General features: G+C 42.3%; 1 protein-coding gene across 3 annotated transcripts in view; it reads left to right on the top strand.

Annotated features, from left to right (window-relative positions):
* Positions 1 to 26,490, top strand: part of IARS1 (isoleucyl-tRNA synthetase 1) — a 93,911-nt gene that overhangs the window by 62,103 nt on the left and 5,318 nt on the right. For all 3 annotated transcript variants that reach the window (XM_054516041.1, XM_036390959.2, XM_036390960.2), the window contains exons 21-33: positions 1,319 to 1,439; positions 5,123 to 5,214; positions 5,954 to 6,031; positions 6,417 to 6,538; positions 9,051 to 9,153; positions 9,279 to 9,362; positions 13,113 to 13,287; positions 14,813 to 14,916; positions 15,199 to 15,294; positions 16,101 to 16,277; positions 19,742 to 19,853; positions 20,807 to 20,932; positions 26,120 to 26,263. In XM_054516041.1, coding sequence (XP_054372016.1) covers positions 1,319 to 1,439; positions 5,123 to 5,214; positions 5,954 to 6,031; positions 6,417 to 6,538; positions 9,051 to 9,153; positions 9,279 to 9,362; positions 13,113 to 13,287; positions 14,813 to 14,916; positions 15,199 to 15,294; positions 16,101 to 16,277; positions 19,742 to 19,853; positions 20,807 to 20,932; positions 26,120 to 26,263 — 1,534 coding nt within the window. The remainder of the gene's footprint in view (positions 1 to 1,318; positions 1,440 to 5,122; positions 5,215 to 5,953; positions 6,032 to 6,416; positions 6,539 to 9,050; positions 9,154 to 9,278; positions 9,363 to 13,112; positions 13,288 to 14,812; positions 14,917 to 15,198; positions 15,295 to 16,100; positions 16,278 to 19,741; positions 19,854 to 20,806; positions 20,933 to 26,119; positions 26,264 to 26,490) is intronic.

The following is a 26,490-nucleotide window of genomic DNA, read 5'->3' as shown; positions in this document are numbered from 1 at the left end:
AGATCCTAATATTCAACAAGTCTTATTTTTAGGATCCCTAGACAGCATTCATCAGACAAACTTAAATATTACCCCCAAAATACACTTGTTTATCCTGTGTGACCTTTGAATTGTCTAAAGTGAACTTGATAGCTTTTTGCTGTGATCCCATTAAATCTTGCAGTGTCAGCTCGATTGGGAATGGAAAACCCCAGTGGAAAATCCAGGTGCTTGAGGAGATAGGTTTGGTGATTCAGTAGATGGATTTTCTCTTTTTAAATAGTGAAATCCTTCCTATGCACCATATTAGGCAAAAGAATGTGCTATTGGAGGTGATAATGCTTAAATTAGATTTCATTAGGTTTAAGCAACTTCGTTGTGTTCTGCTTCCTGCGAGAGTGCAAGTAAAATCCCAGTGTCCTGGATCAGGTCTAATAATGATTTAATGCTTACTGTAATTCCCCCTTTAATTGTAGTTGGTTAATGACTGCTGACCTCACACTGGGATTGTTCCTCTTCTGCATTTCTTTCCTATGAATCTTCTTCTTTGTACTGTGAAAGTGGATCTGTAGTGTCTGGGTTTAATAATCCCAACAGATTTTTTCATCTGGACTCTTAGGGAAGGGAAAGTCAAAAGACTTTTAAAACCACCTGATAAATACTGTTTGCAAATGAAAAAAAAAAAACCCAAACCAAAACCTGTTTCCAGCCTGTTGTAAGAATGTGGGAAAGAGTCAGGCATGGTCTTGCTTGCAAGGCCCTGCAGAACCAGCAAAGTGATGCCATTTCACAGTGGCTGCAAACACCAGTGTTCTGGAAAGCAGCAGAATTCCACTGTGTGCATGTTGGATGCTAAAAATTCCACCTGCTTTTTCAGGTTGCTTCATTCATCTGTGTTTCAATGTATTGAGATTGTCCCATGTTCTTAAAAAAGCAATGGTTTTGTTTCTAGGCCTGCTTTCCAAACAGAATCCATCTGCACAGTGAATTCCTTAGAAATGCCTCAGAGCCTCCTGGATGAAGGAGCTGTGTAAATGCCAGGATCCTGGCCTGTGTCTGGAGCCTGGGAAAGGATGGGTGCTGCTTTTTATCTGCTTTTACAGGCCCAAATCACCAGCCTCCTTTGCAGTGGAAGGTGGTGGAGAGGCAGCAGTGAGAGACAGGTTTTGCACAGCTCCTTCTCTTACATACCTGTGTCTGGAATTTAATGTTTGCTGCTGGGAAACTCAGTGTAAGCCAGGGAAGATGCCAAAATTGTGCTAGCTGACAGGTAATTGGATACAGAGGTTTGATTATATACCCTGATGACTTGGAAATCTGCTTTGTGTTTTGATGATAGGATGAGGGAAGAGAATTCCTTTACAATGAGAACACAGTTAAGGAGAGCAATAACATCATGGATAAATGGATTCTTTCTTTCACCCAGTCCCTCATCCAGTTCTTCAAAGCTGAAATGGCAGGTATGCATTTTTGCTCAGGGGGTCTGGGGGTGTTTCATGTTGGATTGCAGAACTTGTCTTTCCATACAGAGATTCCCAAATTTTGTGAGAGACTTTGATAAAAGGAAGGAAATCTTTACCCAGCTACCATAATCCATGGAATGCTTCTTTCATGGTTGTTAAGTCAGATTTTGCTATGCTTGTTCATGAGATTTCAAAAAGTGATGAGGCTTTTTTTGTCACAGCTAATCCTGTGAGCTCAGGGATGGAGCTTGTTGCTGTAACAACGTCTGCAGTGCTTGGAGCAATTAATAATTTTATAATAGTCACTGAAATACAGCAGTGAAAAGGAAACCAAATAGAATTTGGAGAAGCTGTAAAAAAAGGGATAAAATGGGCAGTGCTCAAGTCAGTGAATAAAATAATTTTGATGGGTACATGAGCACTGGCAGTAAATTTTTCCCTGGTATAGTTCCACAGAGAGGGTTTCTTGGGAATCATGCTGTGGGAGTGTGTGCAGCAGAGTGGATGCCATTAGGATAGCTGTAAAGGATACTCTCCAGGTTTTTTTCCTGCATGATGTCTTGTTCATCATCCCATACCTCTTGATGCTCACATTCCATTGAGAAACTTAATTGCAAAGAGGAGATGCTGCAAGAACCCCTTGAAGTAGTTGATAAATTTGTAGATGGGATTTGAAGAGGTTTTGGTGCATTTGAGGCCACTGGAAGCCCAGATATTGGAAAGAAGATGGCTTTGGCCATTGTCACTCCTGCTCATGAATAAACAAATAACCCCCTCAATGCCTGTGATCTTAAGTTGCCCTTAGAAGAGTGTTAGCAGACTTGGGCTTGGGAAGGAAGGTGTTAAGTGGGATAACAGGCAGTAAGGAAATGTCTGAATGGCAGATGTGAGTTCAGCAGCACACAGGACAGTCCTGCACTGCCCTCATCTCTTGTTTCCCCCCTGACTGGTGTGATGGTCACTGTCACCAGGAGCTGTGCAGTTTGTCCATCTGTGACAGGGGAACCAGCTCATTTGGTACCAGCAGAATTCACTGAGCTCATCTGAGAACCTTTCATTAAAGGAAGAAGGAATCCTCAAGCTACCCAACCTAGCAATATGATAAAAGCTGGCTCTCATGGGTGAAAATGTGGCTTCTTCCTGCGAGTTGTTGTCCTTGAAATTTATTGGCGGTTTGTGTTGAGCTTCAAGTGTTGCCAAGCAGAAATAAGCAGAGCCTATGCAAGTTTATGTGCTGCTTGTGAAGAGGAAAGTAACTCTGAGGGACAGCAGAAAATTCATTTGTGAGTTTGGGAACCTGGGATCTTGGATTAGTCCATGGTTTAAACAGAATATTTGTTAGGAAGGTGAATATGGGAGTAGAAACTTGAATTATCTACTCTGGATTTCTGAGAGGAAGATGAAGCTGACAAAAAGGGATGTGTCAGTGACCATCTTTATAAAATAAGATCCTTCTAAGAGGAGAAAAGAGTTTCTGTTGGAAAATGACAATGCAAAGGCTTCCAAGGCAGGGGTGTTGGTAGGAAATACTGTTGTCTTGTGTTAGATGAAGATAACATCATGTGCTCAGCAAATGAGTGGCAGTCTCATGTGGAAAGGATTAATAAACAGAATTTTTCAATTTATTTTTCTGCATAAACTCTGGATTCAGTCAGGCAGATCTTAATGAGATGAAGTGAATTTGTGTGCTGTGACATGATACTCTAATCTCTTTTGCAAACCTATTTTGGGAATTTTTTTTTTTTTAAAGATTTTCTACTTTGTATCACTTCAAGTAGGAAAAATGTTAGGGAGAGACAAGGGAAGATTATAATGGTGACTGATACTATCAAATGCTTAATAAATGAGATAAATAAAAATATAAATTCCTGTAGCTGGAGGTCATGGGGTGTAGGAACACACAGGTTTGAACCTGGCAGTGCTGAGGAGAACCCAGTGACCAGGGAAATGCTGCAGCTGGGCTCTGCCTCTTCCATTTCACCCAGTGTCTTTTAGAGTGGAGCTGAATTTTACCCCCAGCTCCTGCCTCTGGAAAAATGTTTCCATTAACTTCTGGTAATTCTATCCCAGTTTCTGCTGGCACTTGGACAGGTGGCAGTGTGGGGTCAGTGTGGCATTGACCTCCCCTGCAGGGGCTGAGGGGCAGGGAAGGGGCTCAGCCTGTGCCCCCCCTGTTCTGGGGTGCTTGAGAGAGCCTGGAAAAACTCCAGAGAGGGGGAAGAGCTCTGCTGGTCCTGCTTGGGAGGGCTTTGCCTCCCAGGAGGGTGTGCAGCTGCAGAAGAGGAGGCCCAGCCCCGTTCCCAATATTCCTGGAAAATGGCACAAGTTATATTGTGTTGAAACCTGTTGTGTTTCAGGGATGTTAAAATTCTGTATTAAAAATCAATAAGCCTTATTAGGCTTTTATTTTCTACTGAAGTGCCCAATACAAGCACTTATTTTAGTAAAGCATCTTTTCTCCTGATGACTGAAATGAAAAGAAGTGTGTAGTGTCTCCATGTACATCCATGGCTTTTTCCTGAGTCACAAAAAAGCAGATTTCATAATTTGGTCACAGCTGTTGAGACCAGAAATGCATTTTTCCAGGCTAATACTGTATTTGTTGTTAAGATACACAATCCCTGAAGGGCTTTTTGATTATTTAAAATTTTGTTATAACAGGCCTCCTAACTAAATAATGCATAGCTAGGGGAAAGGTTAGGATTTTTTAGAAATACAAATTCCCCCATAAATAATGTCTTCCCCACCATGGTGTGAATCTTCTGGGCATTTCCTTTTTAGGCTTAAATCCCCATTCTTTGCCTTTAAAAACACTTCTGCTCTACAAAACACAGTGAAAAGTGTGGTGGAGCTTTTAAAGCCAAGATCCATTTTATTCAGTAGCTGCTTGATTAATGAAACTGCTTCAGAAAGGAGCTCAAGAAGCTCTTGGCTTTTAGGGAAGTTAAATACAAGGTTTTGCTTAGAAAATTGAGTCCTGTGTAAGGTCTGTCCCCCTTATCCCCCAGTTTTCTCAGGAACAGCTGAAATTTGTTTCCCTGTTGCATAGTGATGTTGGGGATGACATTGGTGCTGGCAGATTTCCATGATTTCAGTTACACAGAACTTGAAAATGCAGCTCTGTTTATCTCTTACCTCATCAGCCTTGCTGCTACTTCACATTTTAGCTTACCCTGTTACTTAAATAATAGTGAAAAGCTGTAATTAATTCAGGGAGACTTGGTTGAAGTAGGTGTCTCATTTTAAATCTGCTGAGCAAAAGGAGGAAGCGTTGGCAGTAATTAAGAAAATTTCATTTTCTGGTTGTGCAGTAATTTCTGTTCAACTTGCAGTGCCTTGGCTGTGTTTGCAGCATGTGCAAAGGGAGGATTTGCCCAATCCCCTGCCATTAATAGTCTCTTATCCACTATCCTCTTTACCAGTCAGATAAAAGCATAAGGCTCCCATAATGTCTGTTTGTGTGGGATTAGGGAGGCAGTTTGGGAGGGGGGAAAGTGTTTGTCTTGAGCATGAGAGCAATGCCGTGCATATTCAAAACACAGCTGTAAAATGTTCAATATTTAGTCACTTTTTGGAGCTTTCTGCTGTGTTAACACCAGGACTGTAGAGGATGATGTGGTTTCTAAGTGAGGAGCTTGCAGAGGGCAGATTTGACCTGCAGGACCCATTTTCCCTTGCAGCTTACAGGCTGTACACGGTGGTGCCCCGGCTGGTGAAGTTTGTGGATGTTCTGACCAACTGGTACGTCAGAATGAACCGCAGGAGGCTCAAGGTAGGGATCAGTGCTGCCCTCCTGCCCTGCCAACAGAGTCCTGGCAGCCCCTGGCAATGGCATTCGTGGCAGCTCCACACAAGATCTTGGCTTGAAATGCTGTCCCTTTGTGCCTGAGAATGGCACCAAAATGAACTGTTCTCTTTCCTCTCTGCTTTGTGGGAAAAACCAACCAAAATGCCCAATAATTCTGTTGAACTTGTGTGGTGGTGTTCACAGGGGTCCCAGGACAAGGGAAGAGATGAGAATCTTGACTCCATGTTTCATGATCTATTATTTTATGATATATATTATATTAAAAGAAAATTATATATTAAAACTATACTAAAATAATAGAAGAAAGGATTCATCAGAAGGCTTGCAAAGAATAGAAAGGAATTGAATGATAATAAAATCTTGTGACTGACCAGAGTCTCCGAGCCACCTGGACTGTGATTGACCATTAATTAAAAACAACCCCATGAGACCAATCAAAGATTCACCTGTTGCATTCCACAGCAGCAGATAATCATTGGTTACATTTTGTTCCTGAGGCCTCTCAGCTTCTCAGGAGAAAAAATCCTGGCAAAGGGATTTTTCATAAAATATATCTGTGACACACTTGCTCAGTGGAATCGACCAAAGTTAATACAGTTTGGAAAACAAGTGTATTGTAGTAAGATAGGAAACTTTGGAAGCCTATTGAAGAGCATTTCCTGATCCTAAAATCACTGTTTTTCTTGGTGAATTCTTCATTTAGGGCGAGAATGGGACTGAGGACTGCATTATGGCCTTGGAAACTTTGTTTAGTGTCTTATTCTCCATGTGCAGACTCATGGTAAGGGAATCACACCCCACCCTCAATAATACTTTAAAGCAGTTCATATAAAAGCATCTTTGTAGCCCAGTTCATTTTCCATCTTACCATTTTCTTTGCTTATCTGCCCCATGGCAGTAAAAAGAAGGCCTATATCACCTTATTGATAAGGACACATTATAATTTCTTCCCTGATGCCCAAAAATAACATTTAAATATCAGGCAGGAGGTAAATAAGTAGTCTGAATTCCATTATTTATTTCAGTCTGCATTTTGAATAACATCCCAGTTGCTGACACTTTGTAAGCATTGTTTTTGCTGAACTGCCCTTATGTAATTCATGCTATTACTGATTCATAATGTCCAAGCAATAAAGGAAAGCTGGTGATTGAATGCAACATTACAGGCACCATATACTCCATTTATCACTGAGCTGATGTACCAGAATCTGAAAACCCTCATCGATCCAGCCTCGGTCCAGGAGAAGAACACTGAGAGCATTCACTACCTCATGCTCCCCCAAGTCAGGTAAGAGGCAGCTCTTAGGTGGCAAAATTAGGGTTTGGTTGTTTGTTGGGGGATTTTTGTTCATTTTTGGGGTTTGTGGGTTTGTTTGTTTGGTTTTTTTATTTTTTTTATTTCACAGAACAGTGCTCCCTTACTTGTATTTAAAACTGCATAACAAGGAACCAAACTGCTTTAATAATGTAAATATTCCTTTTTCTCTGAAAAATTTTAGGATGCTAGTGAATATGTTATTTTCTATGAGCACAGAATGTTTATATTTTGATTAAGATCTGATCAATTTTAGACTCTTTGCTGTAGGAGAACATTTTCCTTGCAGTACACTTCACACTCCACCCTCAATTTTAGCTGAGAATTTTCCCTCCACATTTAGGCAGTAGGTTTGTGTTAGCTTAAAGGACTGGAGATAGGAAGGAAAGTAATTAGGAGGAATGCATGTTCCCAATTCATAATATTTTCTTATGGTGGGCAGGAATATCCTTTTTAACTCCTCAAACTGTGTGTTGGCTCAAAGCTGTAGTGCCTCACTGTGAAAGGCCCTGAAGGATCAGAGAGATCACTGCTATTGCAGTGGATTTAGTTCCTGCAGCACTGTCTGCTCTGGGTATCTGAAAATAGGAGGAAAAACCTTCCCTTCAGCATTGCAGCTCAGTGTGAAAACCCTCAAGGACAGGGGACCTGACCTTGATACTTGACAGTTTAAACATTTAAGCCTTCTCTAATGGTGTATCTTGTTATGGCTGCTGCATGCTTTGAGGAGGGTCTATGGTCTTTGTGAGAGCTTTAATGTGAGAGTTGCTGCAACAGGGAGCTGGAGATTGACATCATGGTGGTGCTGATTTTCTGCTCCCTGGGCAAGTGCTGTGAAGAATATGTAATCAAGGAGTGCCACCCTCATCAGGGAGCTGCCAGGATTGGTTTGGACTCCTGTGGAAGGGAGTCAGGGAAGGATGGGGAGCTGTTTGCAGGGACTCAGTTCAGGCATGGCTGTAGCACGAGCATTGAAAAGTGGCTTAGTCACTCTTCACTGCAGTTAGTGCTGACTTGCTGCTGCATCATGCAAATGTGGGATGTATTTGAGGCTTGCACCACTTCTCTCTGTATTGCATTTTGTTTGGGTTTTTGTCTGTTACTAGTTTGTGGAATTTATTGGATCCCCTGTGTATCAGTTTGAAAAAGCCTTTTCAAATCCAGAGTATTGTTGAGTTTCACCTGGAGTTGCAATGCACATTACTGCATTTACTTTGAAAGTTTTCTGATACAGCATAAGGACAATATTGTCAATTAATAGGAAGAGAGATTTTTGGATGCAGTTACAGAAAATACCACTTTACCAGTATGGGGAGTGCAGATAAAGCTGAAGGACTTGGCCACTTTCACAGCTGAGCTTGACTCAACTCCTGTGTTAAACCTGAGGTTGTGCTTGGTTGCTCAGTGTCTGAACAGATGGATTGCACTAAATTTTGTGCATTTGCATTCAGTCTTTGAAAAATACTCTCATGTTGTGGCTCTGCAGTCTTGTTCAGTGACATTGAAATAGTGTCACATAATCCTGTATGAAGCTTTCTGGGAACAAAATATTCCATCTTGTAATTTCCATGTTTCCAAGTTGTTGGAGGATCATCTTCAGGGACTGGCTTTTGGAGGAACTAAAGCTTCAAAAGAGGTAGAAGCAACTCAAAGCCTTAATGCTGCAATGGGCATATTTCAGCTCTGTTTTTCTGGCCAGTTCTTACTGGAGTTGTGGTTTTCATCCCAGTACTTCTGCTCCTTAGATTACAGCAAGTATCTGTGTTCATTTAATTTTATTCATATCTGTCTTTTTAACCAATACCTCTACTCTTGCTTTGGTACCTGAGTGGTTTTAAAGGAGCTGCCCAATTAGTGCATCTACTCAACAAATCAGGAGAAACACATTTTCAGAACATTTCACTGCTTGTACATTGGAAACAAGATGTAAATGTCAATTGCCTCAAAAAAAAAAAAAACCCACCAAAAAACCCAACCCTGCCTAGCCTCAAAACGGAAGGGTGTTAAAATTATTGAGCCCAGAAAGGTGTTAAAACTCTAAAACATCAAGCTCAAATATCTGCAGTTTCTGGAAAAGAGGATAAATTGAGATCCAGTGAATTGTTGTTACAGAGAATTCATTGTGGCTATAAGTACCCTATGTATAATATCTTTCTGCATCTTCTTACGATATTATTAATGTAAATTGTATTTTTTATTGGCTATTACTAGAACAGGTTGTATGACTCAATCCTCTGCACCTTGTGAGAGGTGCTAACAAAAGATGTAAAAATAGCTCTGCTATTTGTTTTCAGCAAGTTATTTCCTCCTCATCTTCTCCACAAAGAGAGAGGAAAAGCCTGTTTGTTCCTTTTTCAAATTGCCCCAACCAGGGCATAATTGAGTCTGTCACAGGAGATGTCAGAGAAGGGGGTAAAATGTTTTCCATCTGCTCAAAGAGATGTGATGAAAATGCAGCAATTATAATGTTTCCTTTCTAATCTAGGGAGGATCTCATCGACAAAAAAATTGAAAGTGCCGTTTCTTGTTTGCAGTCTGTGATTGAGCTGGGACGAGTGATCAGAGACAGAAAAACCATCCCAGTCAAGGTTAGAGCTCCTCACATCTCCTGTCATACCTTGGGAATGTGTAACAGCTCTGTAACTTTGGGATGAACCTGAGGAAACTGACCAGTTAAATTTTTGTTTTGTTTTGTTTTTTCTTTTTCCCCCAGTACCCTTTGAAAGAAGTAGTAGTTATCCACCAGGATCCAGAGGCTCTGGAAAACATCAGGTCTCTAGAGAAGTATGTACTTGAGGTAAGAACATCATGGTTAAGGAGATGGTGTCTGTTGGTTCCCTGAACAACCTCCCCTGTTGACCATATTAACAGCTCACAGGTGAAATGAATTTCCAGGAGAGCTCTAATGAAAGGAGTGGCAGTGGGTCATGTGCCAAAGGCACTTTAGTGTTGAGAAATACTTAATCCTCCAAACTGACCACACTGCACTGAGGCTGCTAGAATCTGATCTGTTTGCAATCTTTAAAGCCATGAAATCCATCTTCAAGGATCTGTGACACAAAATTCTTGTTCTGTTCCCACTGAGCACTGGCAGTACGGGATCTGAGGGGGTTTTCTCTTGTGCAAATGGTGTGGCCATTTCTGTGCCTGTTCATTATCCTGTGCCTGTTCTTGGCAGCTTAAGGATCCTTTCTTCCCTTCACTGTGACAGCACATCTGCTCATGTGTTTAAAATAGACCATCCTGTTGTGGTTGAAGTTGCCATTGTCAGGGTCAGCTGCTTTACCTTGACAAAGAGAACAAAAATGTGCATCTTCCCAAAGAGGATCAGCTCACCTCACTTGTCTTGGTGAGGGCAACCACGTCAGTCAGGGAATTCAGGAGATGAGGGACTCTGAAACTTGTGTTACATATAATTCCAGCAACATGAGCTTTCCCCAAGCCTAAATACACATCTATGAAAATCTCTAAACATTCTGCTGGGGGAATGAGCACTGGCTCAGGAAGTCACAGCTCAGTGCACAGGACCTCTACATCAGTGCTGTTTGCTGCTTGCTTTTAGTTACTGTGGGAGTTAAATGCCTAAGAATTATTCACTAGAGGAATTTTAAATTAAAAAATAGTAATTGATTTGCAAGGGGGACTGTAAAGCTTTTCTGTCATGTTAACTTATTTGATTATTGCTCTTAGACTTGGCAGTTATGATCCCTTGCTTCAGAATTGCTGTTATTATTAATTATAATAATTTCAATATCTGAGTCTCTTCAACAGCAGAATTCTATGAAATTTAGGCTAATGTCTGTCCCATTTTTTGGATCTGAAAAATGGATTTTAAATTCTAGAGAATCGAGTTTTAAGGGAGATGAGGTTTGCTTCCTCAAATTGCTTCCAAAAGAGTGGTTGCTAAAATTTGTTGTCAGCTTCTACAGCTAATGAAAGGTAACAAAAGAAGCTAATGATTTTTAAATTATTACATAATTGGATTTTACATTAGTATGTTTTGATTTGCATTCCTTTGCTACTGCAGATAAAAGTGTCTCTTCTGGAGAGATGAGTTAAAACAAACTCAGATGCCTTTGTGGAAGCACAAACACAGAGTACTGTCTATTGTCCTGGTTTTATTATGTGTCTTAAAATTCAACAAGCTGCTGCTGGAGCTTAGTGTGTGTTTTATTGTACTGCATGGCAATCAATCCTGTTGTTTACTGGATGGTGCAGAGCTAAAGAGGTCAGTGATTACAGGCAGGCTGGGCAGCATTGCTTGGGCTGCATTTGCAGCTTTGTTCATCAACCTCCTGCCTATTCAGAGCTTTAGAACCTTCAATGATTGCCAGGAGTAAATTTGCAGATGCCAGAGGTAATGGGTAAGGAGAATTACACCATTTAATTTCGTGTAGTTGCTGACAAAAGAGTGGGAAAAATATACTTGTCAATTCTTCAGAAATTTCATTCATTGCTTTTGCAGAAAGAGCTGTAGTCTTTGATCTGCAGTGCTCCTCTCTCATCTTCAGAACACAGCAAGTCATTTCAATAAATGGATTTTAATATTAGAACTTGCCAGATTATAGAGTTGTCATGCAAAAATAGCCAAGCTGATGAAATGAAATAAACCCAGAAGGCTTTTAGCAACTGGACACAGTTGCATTTTATTCATTTCGGTTTGAGGCCTTTTACAAGCCTGGGTCAGGACTTTTCTTCCCAGCTGCTTCCAGGGAAAGGTTTTCTCTGTGTAAATTTGACTCTGTGCACAGTCAGAATCTTGCTTCCATCCAACCTTTGTATTCCCTCCAACCCCCAGCCCTGTGCAGAGCTGCTGTAAAACAGAAAATTGACTTCTCCATCAAACCCAGGGACTGAGCCTGTGACAGGGCTGAATTATCTGACAGGAGCTGTGGCTGGGGGGCCCAGCAGTTTTTCATTTCTTACACTATTACATAATGAGGAGTTATTTTCCTTTTTAGGCTGCCTGCTTAGAGAACCCAGCTGAAGCACAGCATTTCTGACTTTTCTGTCTCTGTTCTGAGGACTGGGCATAGCTGGGGTACATGGCACCAGCTGAAGGCTCTTGTATGTTCAGGTCTTCAGCTGGTCATGGGAAGGGCTGGTTGCCTCACTATATCCCCATGAGACTTGAAAGATGTGTTAAGGAGCTAATTTTGAGTAATTAGGAAGTTAAAATTAAGAATTATTTTAAGTCAAAGCTCTGAGGCTGATGTAAACAGACCTAAAATACAGATTTGCCTGTTTTTCTAAGACTCATTCTGGGTTTTTAAATGGATAATGTGTACGAAAGAATAATTTCCTAATCTAATTAGTACAGAAAACTTGTCCTGATGGAGTTGGCTTCTCTGATTTATCTAATCAGGCCCAAAGTCATTTTTCAATTTGTGCTATTTTTTGGATTATTATTTCTTTTCCCCCACGAGGTTGTCATTTACAACTCGTGGGCTCATTTCCAGCAGCACCCCATTGAAACTGAATTTCTGAAGTGCATAATTTTCATTAGATTTCCTAAAAGATGTATTAAATAAAATTAGATTCAGTTGTGTTCTTGGCTCCTCATGTCAGTAGGACTTCCTGGGGAATTAGGCTGCAGCTCAGAGGTTGTATTTAAACATTATTTCTCAATCCAAATGTTTGGCTACTTGCTAGTCCTGTCATACTGATGCTGCCATTTACTTCTACTTCTAAATGCCTTGCTTGTTTGCCAAGTGCACCTGGTGATGCTGTAAGATGGTGATGGGAGCTCTCACCACCATCCAGTGGGCATTAAACACCAAATGCTCCAAGTACTGGGCAGCCTGGCAGACAGAACCTGCTGGATTGCAGTGAAATGTATGTGCAGGTCTGTGCCTCATGTTTTCCAATCAATCCCAGCCATATTCTCTCCAAAGCGTTCCAGCCTTGGTCTTTCCTCATGTGAAAACCACATTGTCCTCTCAATCAGTTATGTAAAACTTCCCACAGCACCATTATGTTCCCTTCAGATATGGGAACAAAATCTGCATGTGCAGCTCAGAATAATGGGCACACACCTTCCTGCAGTGTCTGGGCCCCCTCCTAAAGTCCATGCAGGTTTTATAAAGCTGCTTTGGCTGCAGGAAGCTTTTCTGAGCAGAGTGGTTTTCTGTGCATTGAAGAGCTGGAATGAACAGGTAAGGAGGAGACAAAATGAGGCCATTTTGTACAACCTCAACTGTAAAATGGTTGCTAATGATTTCCTGGCTCTGTGTGTTCTGAAAGGACTGTTCCAGCAGAATTTCCTCTCCTGAGCTCTGCCAGGCCACTGCACACAGAGGGAATGGGGTCAGCTCTTGGGCAGTTGTGAGGGGGAGATCAAAAGGGCTGCTGAGCAGGGGCTGATTTGAGGTGGGAGCTGCCTGTTAATACCAAAACACCCTGGAGGCTGAGAGTGGGGACGGGCTGTGCTGCTGAAGGTGGGCTCAGGGCTGGGTTTGTTTGCTCTCCCAATGACTCTGTCCATGGAGACAGCCCCGTCCAAACCTCTCACCTTGCCATCTGACCTGTGTGCCGTGTGTCCCTGCAGGAGCTGAACGTGCGGGCGCTGACGCTGTCTGCGGACAAGGCCCGGTACGGCGTGCGGCTGAGGGCCGAGCCCGAGCACACCGTGCTGGGCCGCCGCCTCAAGGGCGCCTTCAAGCCCCTCATGGCTGCCATCAAGGAGCTCAGCAGCGAGCAGCTGGAGAGGTTCCAGGAGACAGGTCTGTAGTGGGGCAGAGCCCTCAAGGGTGGCAGGGTTGATTCTGTGGGCTTACAGAATCACAGAATCATGAGGTTGGATGAGAGCTCTAAATCATCGAGCCCAGCTTATGCCCTAACACTTCAACTGTACTGTAGCACCAAGTGCTGTGTCCAGTCTTTTTTTAAACACATCTAGAGATGGTGATTCTACCACCTCCCTGGGAAGAGCATTCCAGTACTTTATTATTATTTTGGTGAAAAAATTTTTCCCATTATCCAACCTATCCCTTCCCTGATGTAGCTTGAGACTGTGTCCTCTAATTCTGTCAGAGACCGACCTCCACCTGACCACAACCTCCCTTCAGGAAGGTGTAGAGAGCAATAAGGTCACCTCTAAGCCTCCTCTTCTCCAGGCTAAACAATCCCATTTCCTTCAAACGTCCTTCACAGGGTTTGTGTTCCCATCCCCTCTCCCGCCTCGTTGCCTCCTCTGGACACACTCAAGCATCTCAGTGTCCTTCCCAAGCTGAGGGCCCAGAGCTGGGCACAGCACTCCGGGTGAGGCCTCACCAGTGCCAAGTACAGGGGCAGAGTGACCTCCCTGCTCGTGCTGGCCACACCATTCCTGATCAGGCCAGGATGCCATTGGCTTAAGGGAGCTTAAGGCCTGCTTCCCTCTTGTAATCCCTCTTCAGCTGTTACAAGGAGGAAATTTGAGTTTATTATTTCCTTTTTTTTTTTTTTTTTTTTTTTTTTGGGCAAGAAGAGTTTAGAAATGGTCATGGGCACTGATTTTAAACTGTTCTCCTGTTAAACTGTTTAAACTGTTCCTTCCTGTTAGAGGAGGTTTAGGGTTGATTATAGGAAAAAGTTCTTCCTCAGAGGGTGCTGGGCACTGCACAGGTTCCTCAGGGAATGGTCACAGCCCTGAGGCTGCCAGAGCTCCAGTAGAGTTTGGACAGCACTGCCAGGGATGCACAGGGTGGGATTGTTGAGTTGTCTGTGCAGGATTTAGACACAGTGATCCCTCTGGGTCCCTTCCAGCTCAGGATGTTCTCTGATTTTAAGTGCTACTGTAAAGCCAAGATGAAGCACAGAATAAGCTTTCTGTGAGACTGAATCAGATTGGAACTGAGTATTTGTGCAGTAGCTTTTATTCTAAAAGCATTCCTTTGATTCCAGAGTTACAAGTGGGTGTGAATTTTGCAGCTATATCTGTTTAGCAAACTGCTTAAATGGAAATTTGGAGTTGGTGGAGTATACAGGGTATTTTTAAGTTTTATTCCATTCAGATGGTTCCACACAAACAGTTGCTGAAGTGCCTGTGTTTTAGTGAGCTCTGCTGCCTGGAGAAGTGCTTATGTGAAAAATGGAAATGTGGGATAATTCACTGCTGCTTACTAGTGCTTAACTGCTGTTTGACTGCATTGCAAATATATACATTGCACATGTTTGAAGGCTGATGCTTGGTTAAAGCTTTCTGAATTTGAAACTGGGGGTTTTGCTTGGATGGTAAGAGCTGCTCTCCATCTGCCAACCCTGCAGGCAGCATTGTTGTGGAAGGACATGAACTCCATGGGGAGGATCTGCGTCTCATGTATCAGATGACAGAGGGATCTGCCCAGTTCGAGGCACACTCCGATGCTCAGGTATTTTATTGGTTATTTCCTCTCTCTCTTTTTTTGATTAAGGGAAGAATTCCTCAGGAAGCAGTAGGAAAATGGCGAGGTAAAAGCTGGCTTGGGTTTGTTAGTTCAGGTAGTTCAGCACATTCCAGGAGTGTGTGAATCCTGGAGCTGTTCAACGCTCTCTCCCCCGTCGTATTTTGTTCATGAGGAGCTCTCTAAAGGCATCCTGAGCTCCTGACAGTGTTACTCCCACCTTGTTTCCAGTTTGTCACCTGCTCATCAATGTTTTGTGCCTTTGCTCAGGTTTTGGTGCTGCTGGATGTGACCCCAGACCAGTCCATGGTGGATGAAGGCGTGGCCCGGGAAGTGATCAATCGCATCCAGAAGCTTCGCAAGAAGGTGAGCAGGCAGTGGGGTGGGACAAGGCATTTCCATTCCCTTTCCAGCACTCTGGGCAATATGCACAGACTGCATTTTGAATTAAACATGGAACCCTGTATAATTTACTCCTTGTGTATGGCTTTCTGATTGGATTCCCTTGCAAGAGCGCTAAAGGATGTGTAGAGGAAGTTTTCATGGGACATGTTATTTTGGAAAAGTTCAGTACAGTTAAGGCTGTATAAATCATAGACTCATAGAAAAGTCTGGGTTGGAAAGGACCTTTCTTCAGCATAAGACTGAAACATTACAAATTTTACCAAAATAGATATTCTTTACATTATGTATATTTAAAAAAAAATCTGTGTAGATTTTGCATATATATATGTATATATACACATATATATACACACATATGCACACCTATGTAGTATTTTTAAAAATATATATCTCTACACCTATGTAGATTTATATATTTTAATGGTTTTTTACTTATAGAAAACTTGAGGATTTATTTCTGTATAAAACTTAACCAGGAAGGATTGTGGCCATGAAAACTCTCCCATGTGTTACTGGATTTAAATTCAGTTCTGTAATGACATAAAACCATAATTTATTTTCACTATAATGAATATTAGTATACTTAATCTTGCCTAAACTCCCATGTTTTAAGATTCTTGGTGTTTTTTTAGAAGGATTGTTTTCTTCTAAGTCTTTTGTGGAAGCTTTTAACAACTGCTTGATAAATATCTTTTTTTCAACTTGACAAGTATTGCTCTCTTGGTGTGTGATTTTGCTGTCAGTAATGGTGTCTGTGTGTCCTGCAGAGGAACCTGGTGCCCACAGATGAGATCACAGTGTACTACAGGGCCCTGCCAGAGGGGGAATACCTGGACACTGTCATCCAGCAGCACGCTGAGTTCATTTTTGCCACAATAAAGGCAGACCTGAAGCCTTATCCGGTGCCTACCTCAAGGGAAGTTCTCATCCAGGAAACAACCCAAGTAAGGAGGAGAAGCACTGCTTGCATAGTTCATCTTATTTGCTTTTAACCTAACAAGCTGCTCCAGTAAAAGAATAATGCTGTCAATATTTGTTTGTGGGATAGAGCAGATATTGTTTTCTATTTATAACTTTCTGTATTAGTCTTTCTTGGTTTATAAAAGAAAGGAGTTGGGTTCTGTATGCGTGGTGATTTTGAAAATCAAGCTGCTTGGATACCAAAGTAAACAACTGAGGCAGTTGTTTGTCTGAACTTAATACACAGTTATTTGTACTTGGATTAGTGTGTTGTTTGAACAGCCAAAATGTTGTTGCTCTGATTTTCTTAGATTAATAGACTTTTGTACTAGAACAACTCCTTCGAGGCTGAATTTGGCTTAAGACCAACTTGTTTAATATTTAAGAATGTTTTTTCCTCTGCCCTGTGTTGCTGAAGTTATCTGTTGTAAAAGTGTAGTTTCATATTTCAAATCAGCAAAATTTTCTTTGATTGCTGCTTCTGACATATTTGATGATAGTTTTGCCATGGTTTTACTGAAACTCACTCTATTCAAAAGACATTCCTAGCAGAACTGTGAATGAGTTATTCTTCAATACAAATGTCCTGCTGGACCACAAAGATTAATTCACACAAGAGTGTAGGATCCATCAGACTTGAAACTTGATTTACAGAATGGCTGGGAAGGCAGGGAATAGCTGCAAGGAAAGGGCACATTTCATCCATCTTAATAGTGTGTGTAAAGGAAATGTTTTATAGTTATTAATGGCACTTCTGAAGTTGTACAGATTTGAAACAAAGCCTTGTTTGGCCTTTTTCAAAACTATCAGTTTCATCTAGTGACAGACAGGGGGAAAACACTAAGTAAATACTGTGGCTGAGAAATCACTGAAAATCTTGAAGTTTCTTCTAAGTACTTATTTGATACTTCTGATGATAAGATCAAATCTGAATTGGAATGTAAAAGCAGCTGGAAATACAGTGCTGGGAATCACCTGTGTGATTTCCTGCCTCAAATCCCCTGAACCTGAGCTTTAGTGCTGGTCACTGAAGCCTTCCATGAAAACTTTAATGCCTGTGCAAGTATGGTTACCCCCATGTTTATTTTACTCTTACCTAAATCTAATTTAGTATATTTTAGTGAAGAAAGCCATTGTGAAAAGATGAGTGTGTTGGTTTAGTCCTAAACACTGCTCTGTGTGTAGAGATGAAATCCTCCCCTGCCAGCAGGCACCTGGCCTGGTTTTTATGGTTAGAACTGATGGCTTCATCTGGATGTGAGCAAAAACCAGGCAGTTCTTTCTGTTGTGGAGATGATGAGCTAGTGTGTGACCCTGGGAGAGTTTTGTAGGCCATGCATTTGCACAAATGTTGAATTTCTTACAGAAATCTTCACTGAATGGCACTGTTCTGCCAGCCAGTTCTGTGGGGTGTTGATAGCTCAGCTTAGAGAAATGCAGTTGTCTCATTGTGGGCATCCAGCTGAGAGAGCCTCCTGCCACCTTGAAACCTTGGCACGGAGAGGGTTTCAGACAAAACCATGAGCAGGGAATTGGGTTTGATGTTCTCTCTGGAGGAGAGAAGGCTCCAGGAGAGCTCAGAGCCCTTCCAGTGCCCAAAGGGGCTCCACGAGAGCTGGAGACAGACTTGAGCCAAGGGATGGAGGGACAGGACACAGGGAATGGCTTCCCACTGCCAGAGGGCAGGGATGGATGGGATATTGGGATGGGATTGTTCCCTGTGAGGGTGGGCAGGCCCTGGCACAGGTGCCCAGAGCAGCTGGGGCTGCTCCTGGATCCCTGGCAGTGCCCAAGGCCAGGCTGGATGGGGCTTGGAGCAGCCTGGGACAGTGGGAGGTGTCCCTGCCATGGCAGGAAGAGTGGGATGAGATGGTCACCAAGGTAAAGCACCTTCCAACCAAGGCACCCCAGGATCCTACACAATGCTGCCAGTCCTGAGTGCTGAGGGGGTGCAGTCTGTGTGGGAAATGGAGGCACAGAAGAACAGAAGTAATGCACTTGTTCATTATTATTTATTTTAAGGAGTCTCAGTTATAGGATCACAGAATGGGTTGGGTTTGGGAGGGACCTTGAAGATCATGTACTTCCAGCCCTACCATGGACAGGGACAGTCACCCCAGAGAACTCCTTGTGGAGGAGCTCTGTGCCTGCTGCAGCCTTTTCTGTGCTTATGGATGGGCTGGCTGTGCCTCTGAACTGTTTGTCACACACTCAGACTTCAGAATAGATGTTGCAGAGGGAAACAGATGACTGAAATTGCAGTGCAAGTGTCAAGTGCTCCTTGGGAGTTTGTGTTCTGGGCCTGCAGAGATGGATTGCTTAGGGCAGGTGCTTGACTCTGTTCTGCTGCAGCTCCTTTGGCACATCCAGAGCAGTGACATGAGAAAGCCCTTCCTGAGAAATCCTTCATGGGAGTGTGTAAATTAAGTCAGGATCATTGCACCAAATTTCTGGAAGTTACTCAGAGGAGTAACAGGAGTCTGCTTGCTGTTGAATATATGTGAGGACTGGAACAAAAACGAAATGCACTCTGTTCTTTTTACATTTATTGTGATTACATTCAAGTCATTACTTCTGGGAAATGATCCTGGATCAATTTTTGATACAAGGCTTTAATTCTGAGCTCCTTTCCCAAAGACTCGCTCCAAGCCACAGCAACAACAACAACAAAAAAAGCAGTGTCTCAGAAACTATTGGGGCAGAAAAGTAGGTACTTGAAAAATGAATTTTGAGTTGTAAGTAGAATGGATAAACACAGAATGGCATTTGTTGCTGCATAAGTGTTTTTCCCTACTTTGTAATAGGACTTCAGTAAAGAATGACACTTCCAAATTTGTCTGTCACCCTTTGGATGTGTCTCTTGCCAAAGACCATCTCTAAATTTACAAAATAAAATAGCTTAAATGGTCTATTGGTACCAGTTGTTCATATGGGTGATTTCTGGATCTCTTTTGGAAGATCCATGTTGGATTTCCTGGAGTTCCTCCAGGTCTGACAGGCTCACTGGTGCCTCCTGGGGAGATACTCAAAGGCTGGTGGTACCAAGGCAGTGTGACCACCCAGGGGGTTCTCAGTGGTCCCCCAGGGATAGTGGAGGCTTCTCCAGGCACTGACTGAGAGCAGAGCCCTGGTCAGCAATCTGAATTTCTCTGGAAGAGTGTTCCTCTCAGGCAGATTTGCTTTGGGATTGTATTTTGGGAGGGTGTCATCACTGCTCATCACTTGTGAAAATCAGGCTGTTTGTTCCCTGCTTTTCTGACATCTGGTACAGGCAGATTGATGTCTGAAGCACTGTCACTGAAGGCAGATGTGGCAACAATCCCTATTTTATGGTAAATCACATTTAGTACAAAGGCAAGATCTTAGTGTTGCTTGTTGAAGGGAAACATTTTGCTGTGTTTGTTTAATAAGCAGTTTTGAAATAATGCTAATCTCTGTCTTTCCCCAGCTGAAGGGATCAGAGCTGGAAATCACACTGGTCAGAGGGGGAGTGTGCCAGTCTGCTGGCCCAGCCTGTGCCTATGTCAACCTCAAAGTTTGTGTCAATGGGACAGAGCAAGGTAGGAATGAACATCCCCAGCTTGCTTTGTCTGGGCTGCTGGAAGGGAGAGTTTGGAAATGGAGTGGGGAATGCTGGAGCCTGAATTCATTTGAAAGGTGGTGCAGCCTCCTCTCCAGTAGCAGCTTGAAATAATTCTTGAAAATAAATTTATTCAAAGCAAAACCACACCTGTCCATGATTTCTGCTGAGGGAAACTCTTCTGTGTGGGCAGGAGTTGTCACTCCTGCTGCAGGGAGGGTTTGTGTGTCAGTATCTTTGTGGGGACTGCACTCTCTGGATTTGGGGTGTGCTTGAGAATTTGTAATCCCTGCTGTAGCACTGTGCAGGAGGTGAGGCCTGGATGTGGGGGACATGGTTTGAAAAGCTCAGATATGAAGTACAGGGATGAAAATCATACTTAAAATTAGGTAATAGCCTGACTGTGTCTTGGGCAGTGGACATGGCTGCAGTGATGCTGTTACAAGGGTGAGTTATATATTAAGAAGGGAGAAAACTAAATGCACTTGGGGAGGTTTTTTCTTGCATGTGCTGCCAGTTTCTATATGGAAATAGTTGTTCCTTGTTGGACATGGTCAAAGAGCTGCTCTCTGAGTGAGAAGGAATCCAGCTGGGAAAGCTGGTGACCATCTCAGAGGTCACAGTCTCAGCTTTTTAACCAATATAATACCTATAATATTAAATTATAGGCTGGGTTGTACCTTAGTAACACACAAATGGGACTGCTTTGTTAATAAAAGCAAATAGAACTTCTGCACCATAAATCTGAAGTACACATCAGTTTGTTTCTCTGTTTTCTTTCCCCTTTCCCATTAAAAAAATTTGGGAAGATGCAGTGTTGTCAGTTTTAAATTGGTTTAGAAACTCACTGGAAGTAATTAGCATCATTAGAAAATCATTAGAACTTGGCTATTGCTTCCAAACTGCATTTTAATTTCTTAATTTTGGTTTTAGATGGTGTGTTGCTGCTGGAAAATCCAAAAGGAGATAATACCTTGAACTTCACTGGACTTGTAGATGCTGTCTCCTGCATTTTTGGTCTTAAAAATTCCAAACTGACAGTTTTTAATGGAAACACAGGTAAATGGAGTATGACAAGGAAAATTGAAAGTCTTTCTAGCACCAGCTAGGAGTCATTTACTGTATAATTATTTACTGTGTAATTTATATCTTATCTAGCTAGCTATATCAAATTGACAAGAAAATGGGTAAGGAAATATTCCATTTTATAGTACTTAGCTTATGAGACTGTGTTTATAGTCACATCAACATGTTTCCAAAAGCTGCTGCTAAATGGTGCTCATCTGTTATCTTGCTTCCATTGCAGTTCTCATCAGGACAAAATGTGATTTATTTCAGTGTTTCCACTGGCCTGTGCTGGATCTTGATGGCGAGCTGCCATCAGCCTTTCCATGCTTTCCCTAATGGCTCAGTAGGCAGGGTGAGAACTTCAGCTGAATGTAAACTGTGATCTGTAGAAGAAAAATGTTGCCTTTCCACCCTGGAGAACCTTGAGGAGCACTGCATTTCTTCTTTTTTATAAAAACCTATTGAATGTTTTTGCAGATTGAACTTAGGTTATGGCAAAAGAATGTAAAAAAACCACGCCAAAACAGCATAAAAATGCTAATTGAATGGCTACAAAACCTTTTATTAGTGGTTTTTTCATGGAAATATTACTGAAGCACACCTGAGGGGGAGGTCCTTGAATTGGCTGATTTGGGGTGCCCTCAGGGCTGCTGAGGATCACCAGTTCATGTCCAACAGTGACATCCATAAAGAAATAGTCTGTGTGTCACTGTTGCCATCTCAGTCCTTAGTTTCTTGTTGTCCTGTCCTGAGAACATTTCTAGGAGGATTTTTGGGGTTTCCCATCTGGTGTCATCCATTAGCTCCCTGTGATAAATCTTTCAGGTCGTGCTCAGCTCAGCTGAACAGTCCTGTCATACAAAAGGATTAATCTTTGCTTTCAGTCAGAGGGGATTTAGGGGAAATCCTTCAGTATCTTCCTCAAGTTCCAGTTGTGTTTTGAAGAAGGAAATGGTTTTCCTGGAAATCCTTTTCCAAGTAGGAGGGATGACAGGGTGCTCTGTGCCTGCAGAGGGGGGTCTGCACCTGTATTGTTCATTGTCACCACAGATGGTAAGAGATGACCTTCAAAAGGCCCAGAAGAGTTGGGAAACTCCCATCTCACAAAGTTTAGAAGTAATTTGACTCCATATTTGGGGTTTTTCTGCCCTTTATAGGACAAAAAGATGCAGCACAAATCCATTAATGCTGAAGTCCTAAAGGGAAGTGGTGGAGAAAATTGAAACCTTCCCTATTCCTCTGCTGTAGTAACAAAGGCCCTCTCCCTTTCCCTTTTCCTTCTTTCCCTTTTCCTTCTTTCCCTTTTCCTTCTTTCCCTTTTCCTTCTTTCCCTTTTCCTTCTTTCCCTTTTCCTTCTTTCCCTTTTCCTTCTTTCCCTTTTCCTTCTTTCCCTTTTCCTTCTTTCCCTTTTCCTTCTTTCCCTTTTCCTTCTTTCCCTTTTCCTTCTTTCCCTTTTCCTTCTTTCCCTTTTCCTTCTTTCCCTTTTCCTTCTTTCCCTTTTCCTTCTTTCCCTTTTCCTTCTTTCCCTTTTCCTTCTTTCCCTTTTCCTTCTTTCCCTTTTCCTTCTTTCCCTTTTCCTTCTTTCCCTTTTCCTTCTTTCCCTTTTCCTTCTTTCCCTTTTCCTTCTTTCCCTTTTCCTTCTTTCCCTTTTCCTTCTTTCCCTTTTCCTTCTTTCCCTTTTCCTTCTTTCCCTTTTCCTTCTTTCCCTTTTCCTTCTTTCCCTTTTCCTTCTTTCCCTTTTCCTTCTTTCCCTTTTCCTTCTTTCCCTTTTCCTTCTTTCCCTTTTCCTTCTTTCCCTTTTCCTTCTTTCCCTTTTCCTTCTTTCCCTTTTCCTTCTTTCCCTTTTCCTTCTTTCCCTTTTCCTTCTTTCCCTTTTCCTTCTTTCCCTTTTCCTTCTTTCCCTTTTCCTTCTTTCCCTTTTCCTTCTTTCCCTTTTCCTTCTTTCCTTCTCCCCTTTGCTCCTTAGGAATCATTTTGGGACTTCCATCTTGGCATGCTGCTTTTCACCTTTCAGTGTCAGTGGTCAGGGCAGAGCAGGGTATTTTCCCTTCCCACTTATTCACCATATGGAAATTCCCTTGGAAAGATCAGATCATCAAATTGGCATTGGTGGCAGGGTGTCACATCTCAAACAAGTATTGGTCAGCAGATGTGGCTCCCTGGGGAGTCCCAGCTCAAGGCATGTGCCAGGAAAACAGTCCTGAAAGGTGTCAGAGAACAGAAGAGAATTCCAGTGTTTGCTTTGGATACAATCCATCTGCTCTGGTGTGAGTAACCTCAGGTGAGGTCTCATGCTGACTCCAGGGCTTGCAATCAGCTGCTGTGTCCCAGAGGAATTGCAGAGAAAGGTTGTGCACTCCAGACAAATAATTTCTGAATAGTTCCCACGTGTGTTAATAAAATTGGGACCCAGTAAAACCATATTTCTGGCTCCTCATTCCCTTCTGTGGTTTCTAGGGCTGTCCACTGTACTTGCAGTAATTTATTGTCTTTAGTTGTAATGAAGGTTTCCTTAGGGTTGTGCTGTGGCACAGGATCAGGCAGTTCTTTTCAATGGGTCCTGTCTCTGCTTTTCAGTGCAGCGTTGGAAGAATGGGATCAACATTTCCTCCCCAGTAGTGTGTCAAGGTATTTTGAGGAACTGCACTCCCCAAACAAAGCTCTGGGACTTGTTCAGACCTTCAGAAACTGAAAATAGAATCTGTCTCTTTCTACATAAAAAAAAAAAAAAAAAAATTCAAAGGGAAGAAGCTGGGCTCAAGTCAGATGGTAAAAGAAAGTTGCCTGTGACTTTTTTTTTTCCTCTAGACTGCTGAAAACTCTTTTAAGCTTCTTGTTTGGGAAGCTTGTAGACTTGCACTCAGCTTTCATGGAAGTAGCCCATAATGAAAAATATTTATTTAAAACACTTTCAATATGTTTATGGGAAGAAATGCATCTGTAGATCATGTAGGGCTTTAAAAAAAAGGGAGGAGCAAGGAAGGTGGGGCAAAGATCCCACTAAAAACTTTTTGATCCATGCCTTATTTTATCTTTTTGATTTTCAGATGGCTGATTTTTTAATCTTCAGTTTTTCAAAGGCTGTGAGGCTGTAAGGTACTTTAGGGGAGAGCATTAACACTTAAACCCCACTGCAGGGAGAACTGACTTTTAAAGTGATTTTGCTGAGCACTTGTAATACCTGCTTACCTTCAAGTCTATTGATATCCAGGAAGAAATGATCCATTTTTTCTTGCTCTTGTGAGAGGGCTCTGTGAACAGACTCCTCTGACAGCCTGAGCTCTTCCCTGGGAAATGTCAGTGCTCCTGGAATGGCAAATGCTCATTGGTTAATTGGGCAAAGCCCCATCACTGCAGCTCTGCCTCCTTGCCCTGCATGGATCCACAGGGATGCTGCCAGCTGGGCAATGGCAAACTGGGAGTTACTGGGGCCAAGTGTTCCCACTCTGTCACTCCCTGTGCTCTCTCTTCTGTGGCCTGAAGTTGTGCTGGTTCAGGATAAACCTGCCCCTGGCTCCCTTCCATTGGAGGGAATCTTGGTAATTCCTCTCCACTTGTTAATTCAGTTGTTTTCTTGCTTTCCTGAAAATAAAACCAAAAGCAAACCCCCTTCCTGTGCTTGAGACAGGCCTGAACAGTGCTTTTGGTTTCTTTTTTCTTTAAACTGCTACAAATTTATATACAAATATATAAAAGTTGGTATTTAAAATCCACATTTTAGAATCTTAGGTGCAGCCTGAGGTCTTTTTGCCTCCTTGAGCAATCTTGTAAACACTCCCAGTGCATCTCACTCTGTTCTGTGGCACTTGACAGAATTTTGAACTTGTAGCTTGTGGTTGCTGTTCATCTTTTTGTGGGATTAGGTTTTTTTGAGGGTTTGGGGCTTTTTTGGGGAGCTGGGTGGTCGGTTTAGGGTTTTTTTTTTTTATTTATAAGTTTATAAACCTACAAAAAGTATACATTTATAAATTATTCCCCTTGAGATTTTCAGGTGAACTATAGAAAACGAGATTTGTACAGCTTAGGCTCCCTCACATGTGGATAAGGCTGCTGTGGAATGAAAACCTGTTGGCTGGAGCTGACAGGTGTGCCTGTTCCATGTGTGCAGGAACACACAGTTCTGACAAGGAATTAAATGCATCAGCTCTCCCTGGCTTTGATTTCTGGGGCTCTTTGCAGCACAGAGTTATTCCTGTGTATTTTAATACCACGCCCATCAGTGGCTCTGTTTCACCTCAAGGCTCAGGCAGTGTTGCAGGATTCATTTTTGTCACAGAAACCTCATCAGCTTCTTCTCCCAGCCCTTCCAGGGATTGCTTCTGATGGCCTTGGAGATGGGGCTCCTGGTTTGGGTCTGGCCTTGCCCCATTCTCTCCATGTGCCTGGCTGCAGTCATGTGCTGGATCCTGAGCTGGCATTGCACACAGATACTCCTTTAGGGGGCTTTATTCATGAGCCATTAATTGAATTTTTTTGTTTGTTTTTTTTCTGGAGTTTAATATCTTTAATATCAATATAGAATTTATTATTAATATATTAATTAATTTATTATTAATATTATAATGAATATATTTAATCTTTATTATTAATAAATATCCGGATGTTGCATAGTAACACATGCCCAGTGCTGCTTTGGCCAGGGAAGTCTGGGTGCAAGCAAAGATCACAGCTTTTCATATAAAGAGATAGGAATAGAAAATAGAAAATAAAATTTGTCTTTTTCTACATTAAAAAAATAAAATTCAAAGGGAAGAAGCTGGGCTCAAGTCAGTGGTAAAAAAAGTTGTCTGTGACTTTTTTTTCCTCTAGACTGCTGAAAACTCTCTTAAGCTTCATGTTTGGGAAGCTTGTGGACTTGCACTCAGCTTTCATGGAAGTAGCCCATAATGGCTGCTGAATGGTTGGCTTGGGTGAATAATTTCTTGCTTGTTTGAAGTTAGCTAACTTATTTTTATTGCATAAGCCACTATGTGCATAAGAAATATTATATAGGAGCTAATTTCCACAGCAAACCAAGCACCCTCTTTGTGTTATTATGAAAACCAAACCTTTCTGCACAAATGCCATTTTCCAGCAGAGAAGCTCTTTCTGGAGGACAGGATGGTGAAAGAGGAGACAGGAGTGGGGCAGGAGTGAGGAGCTCCTGGCTGGCCTGACGGGTGTCCCTTTGTCTTGCAGAGCTGCTGAAGCAGACAGACCTGCTGGGGCTCAGTGGGAGGACTCTGCACGTGACAGCAGGGCCAGCCCCTGGCCTGCCCAGCTCCCCCAGTGCCCTGCTCTGCCAGTACATCAACCTGCAGCTGATCAATGCAAAGCCACAAGGTATGGGGGCTGCTGGGCTGCTCTTCACAGCAGCTTCTGCTGCACAGCTGCAGCTTTTCATTGGGACATGGGGATTTTGGTTATTTTTTTTTTTTTCTAGTGTGTGCTTTCTGATAAAGACAATCTTCCCTCTTCTCCTGAGAGCACAAGGAGAGCCAGTTTGAGATAAGGGGCAGCAGTTAAACATGAGCCCCTGGGCATTGTTACCCTGTTTCTGACCATCAGCT

This window comes from Molothrus ater, chromosome 11 (assembly GCF_012460135.2).
Source record: "Molothrus ater isolate BHLD 08-10-18 breed brown headed cowbird chromosome 11, BPBGC_Mater_1.1, whole genome shotgun sequence".
Classification (NCBI taxonomy): domain Eukaryota; kingdom Metazoa; phylum Chordata; class Aves; order Passeriformes; family Icteridae; genus Molothrus; species Molothrus ater.
Note: the sequence above shows the minus strand (reverse complement) of the source record. Positions and strands in the feature narration are given on the sequence as shown.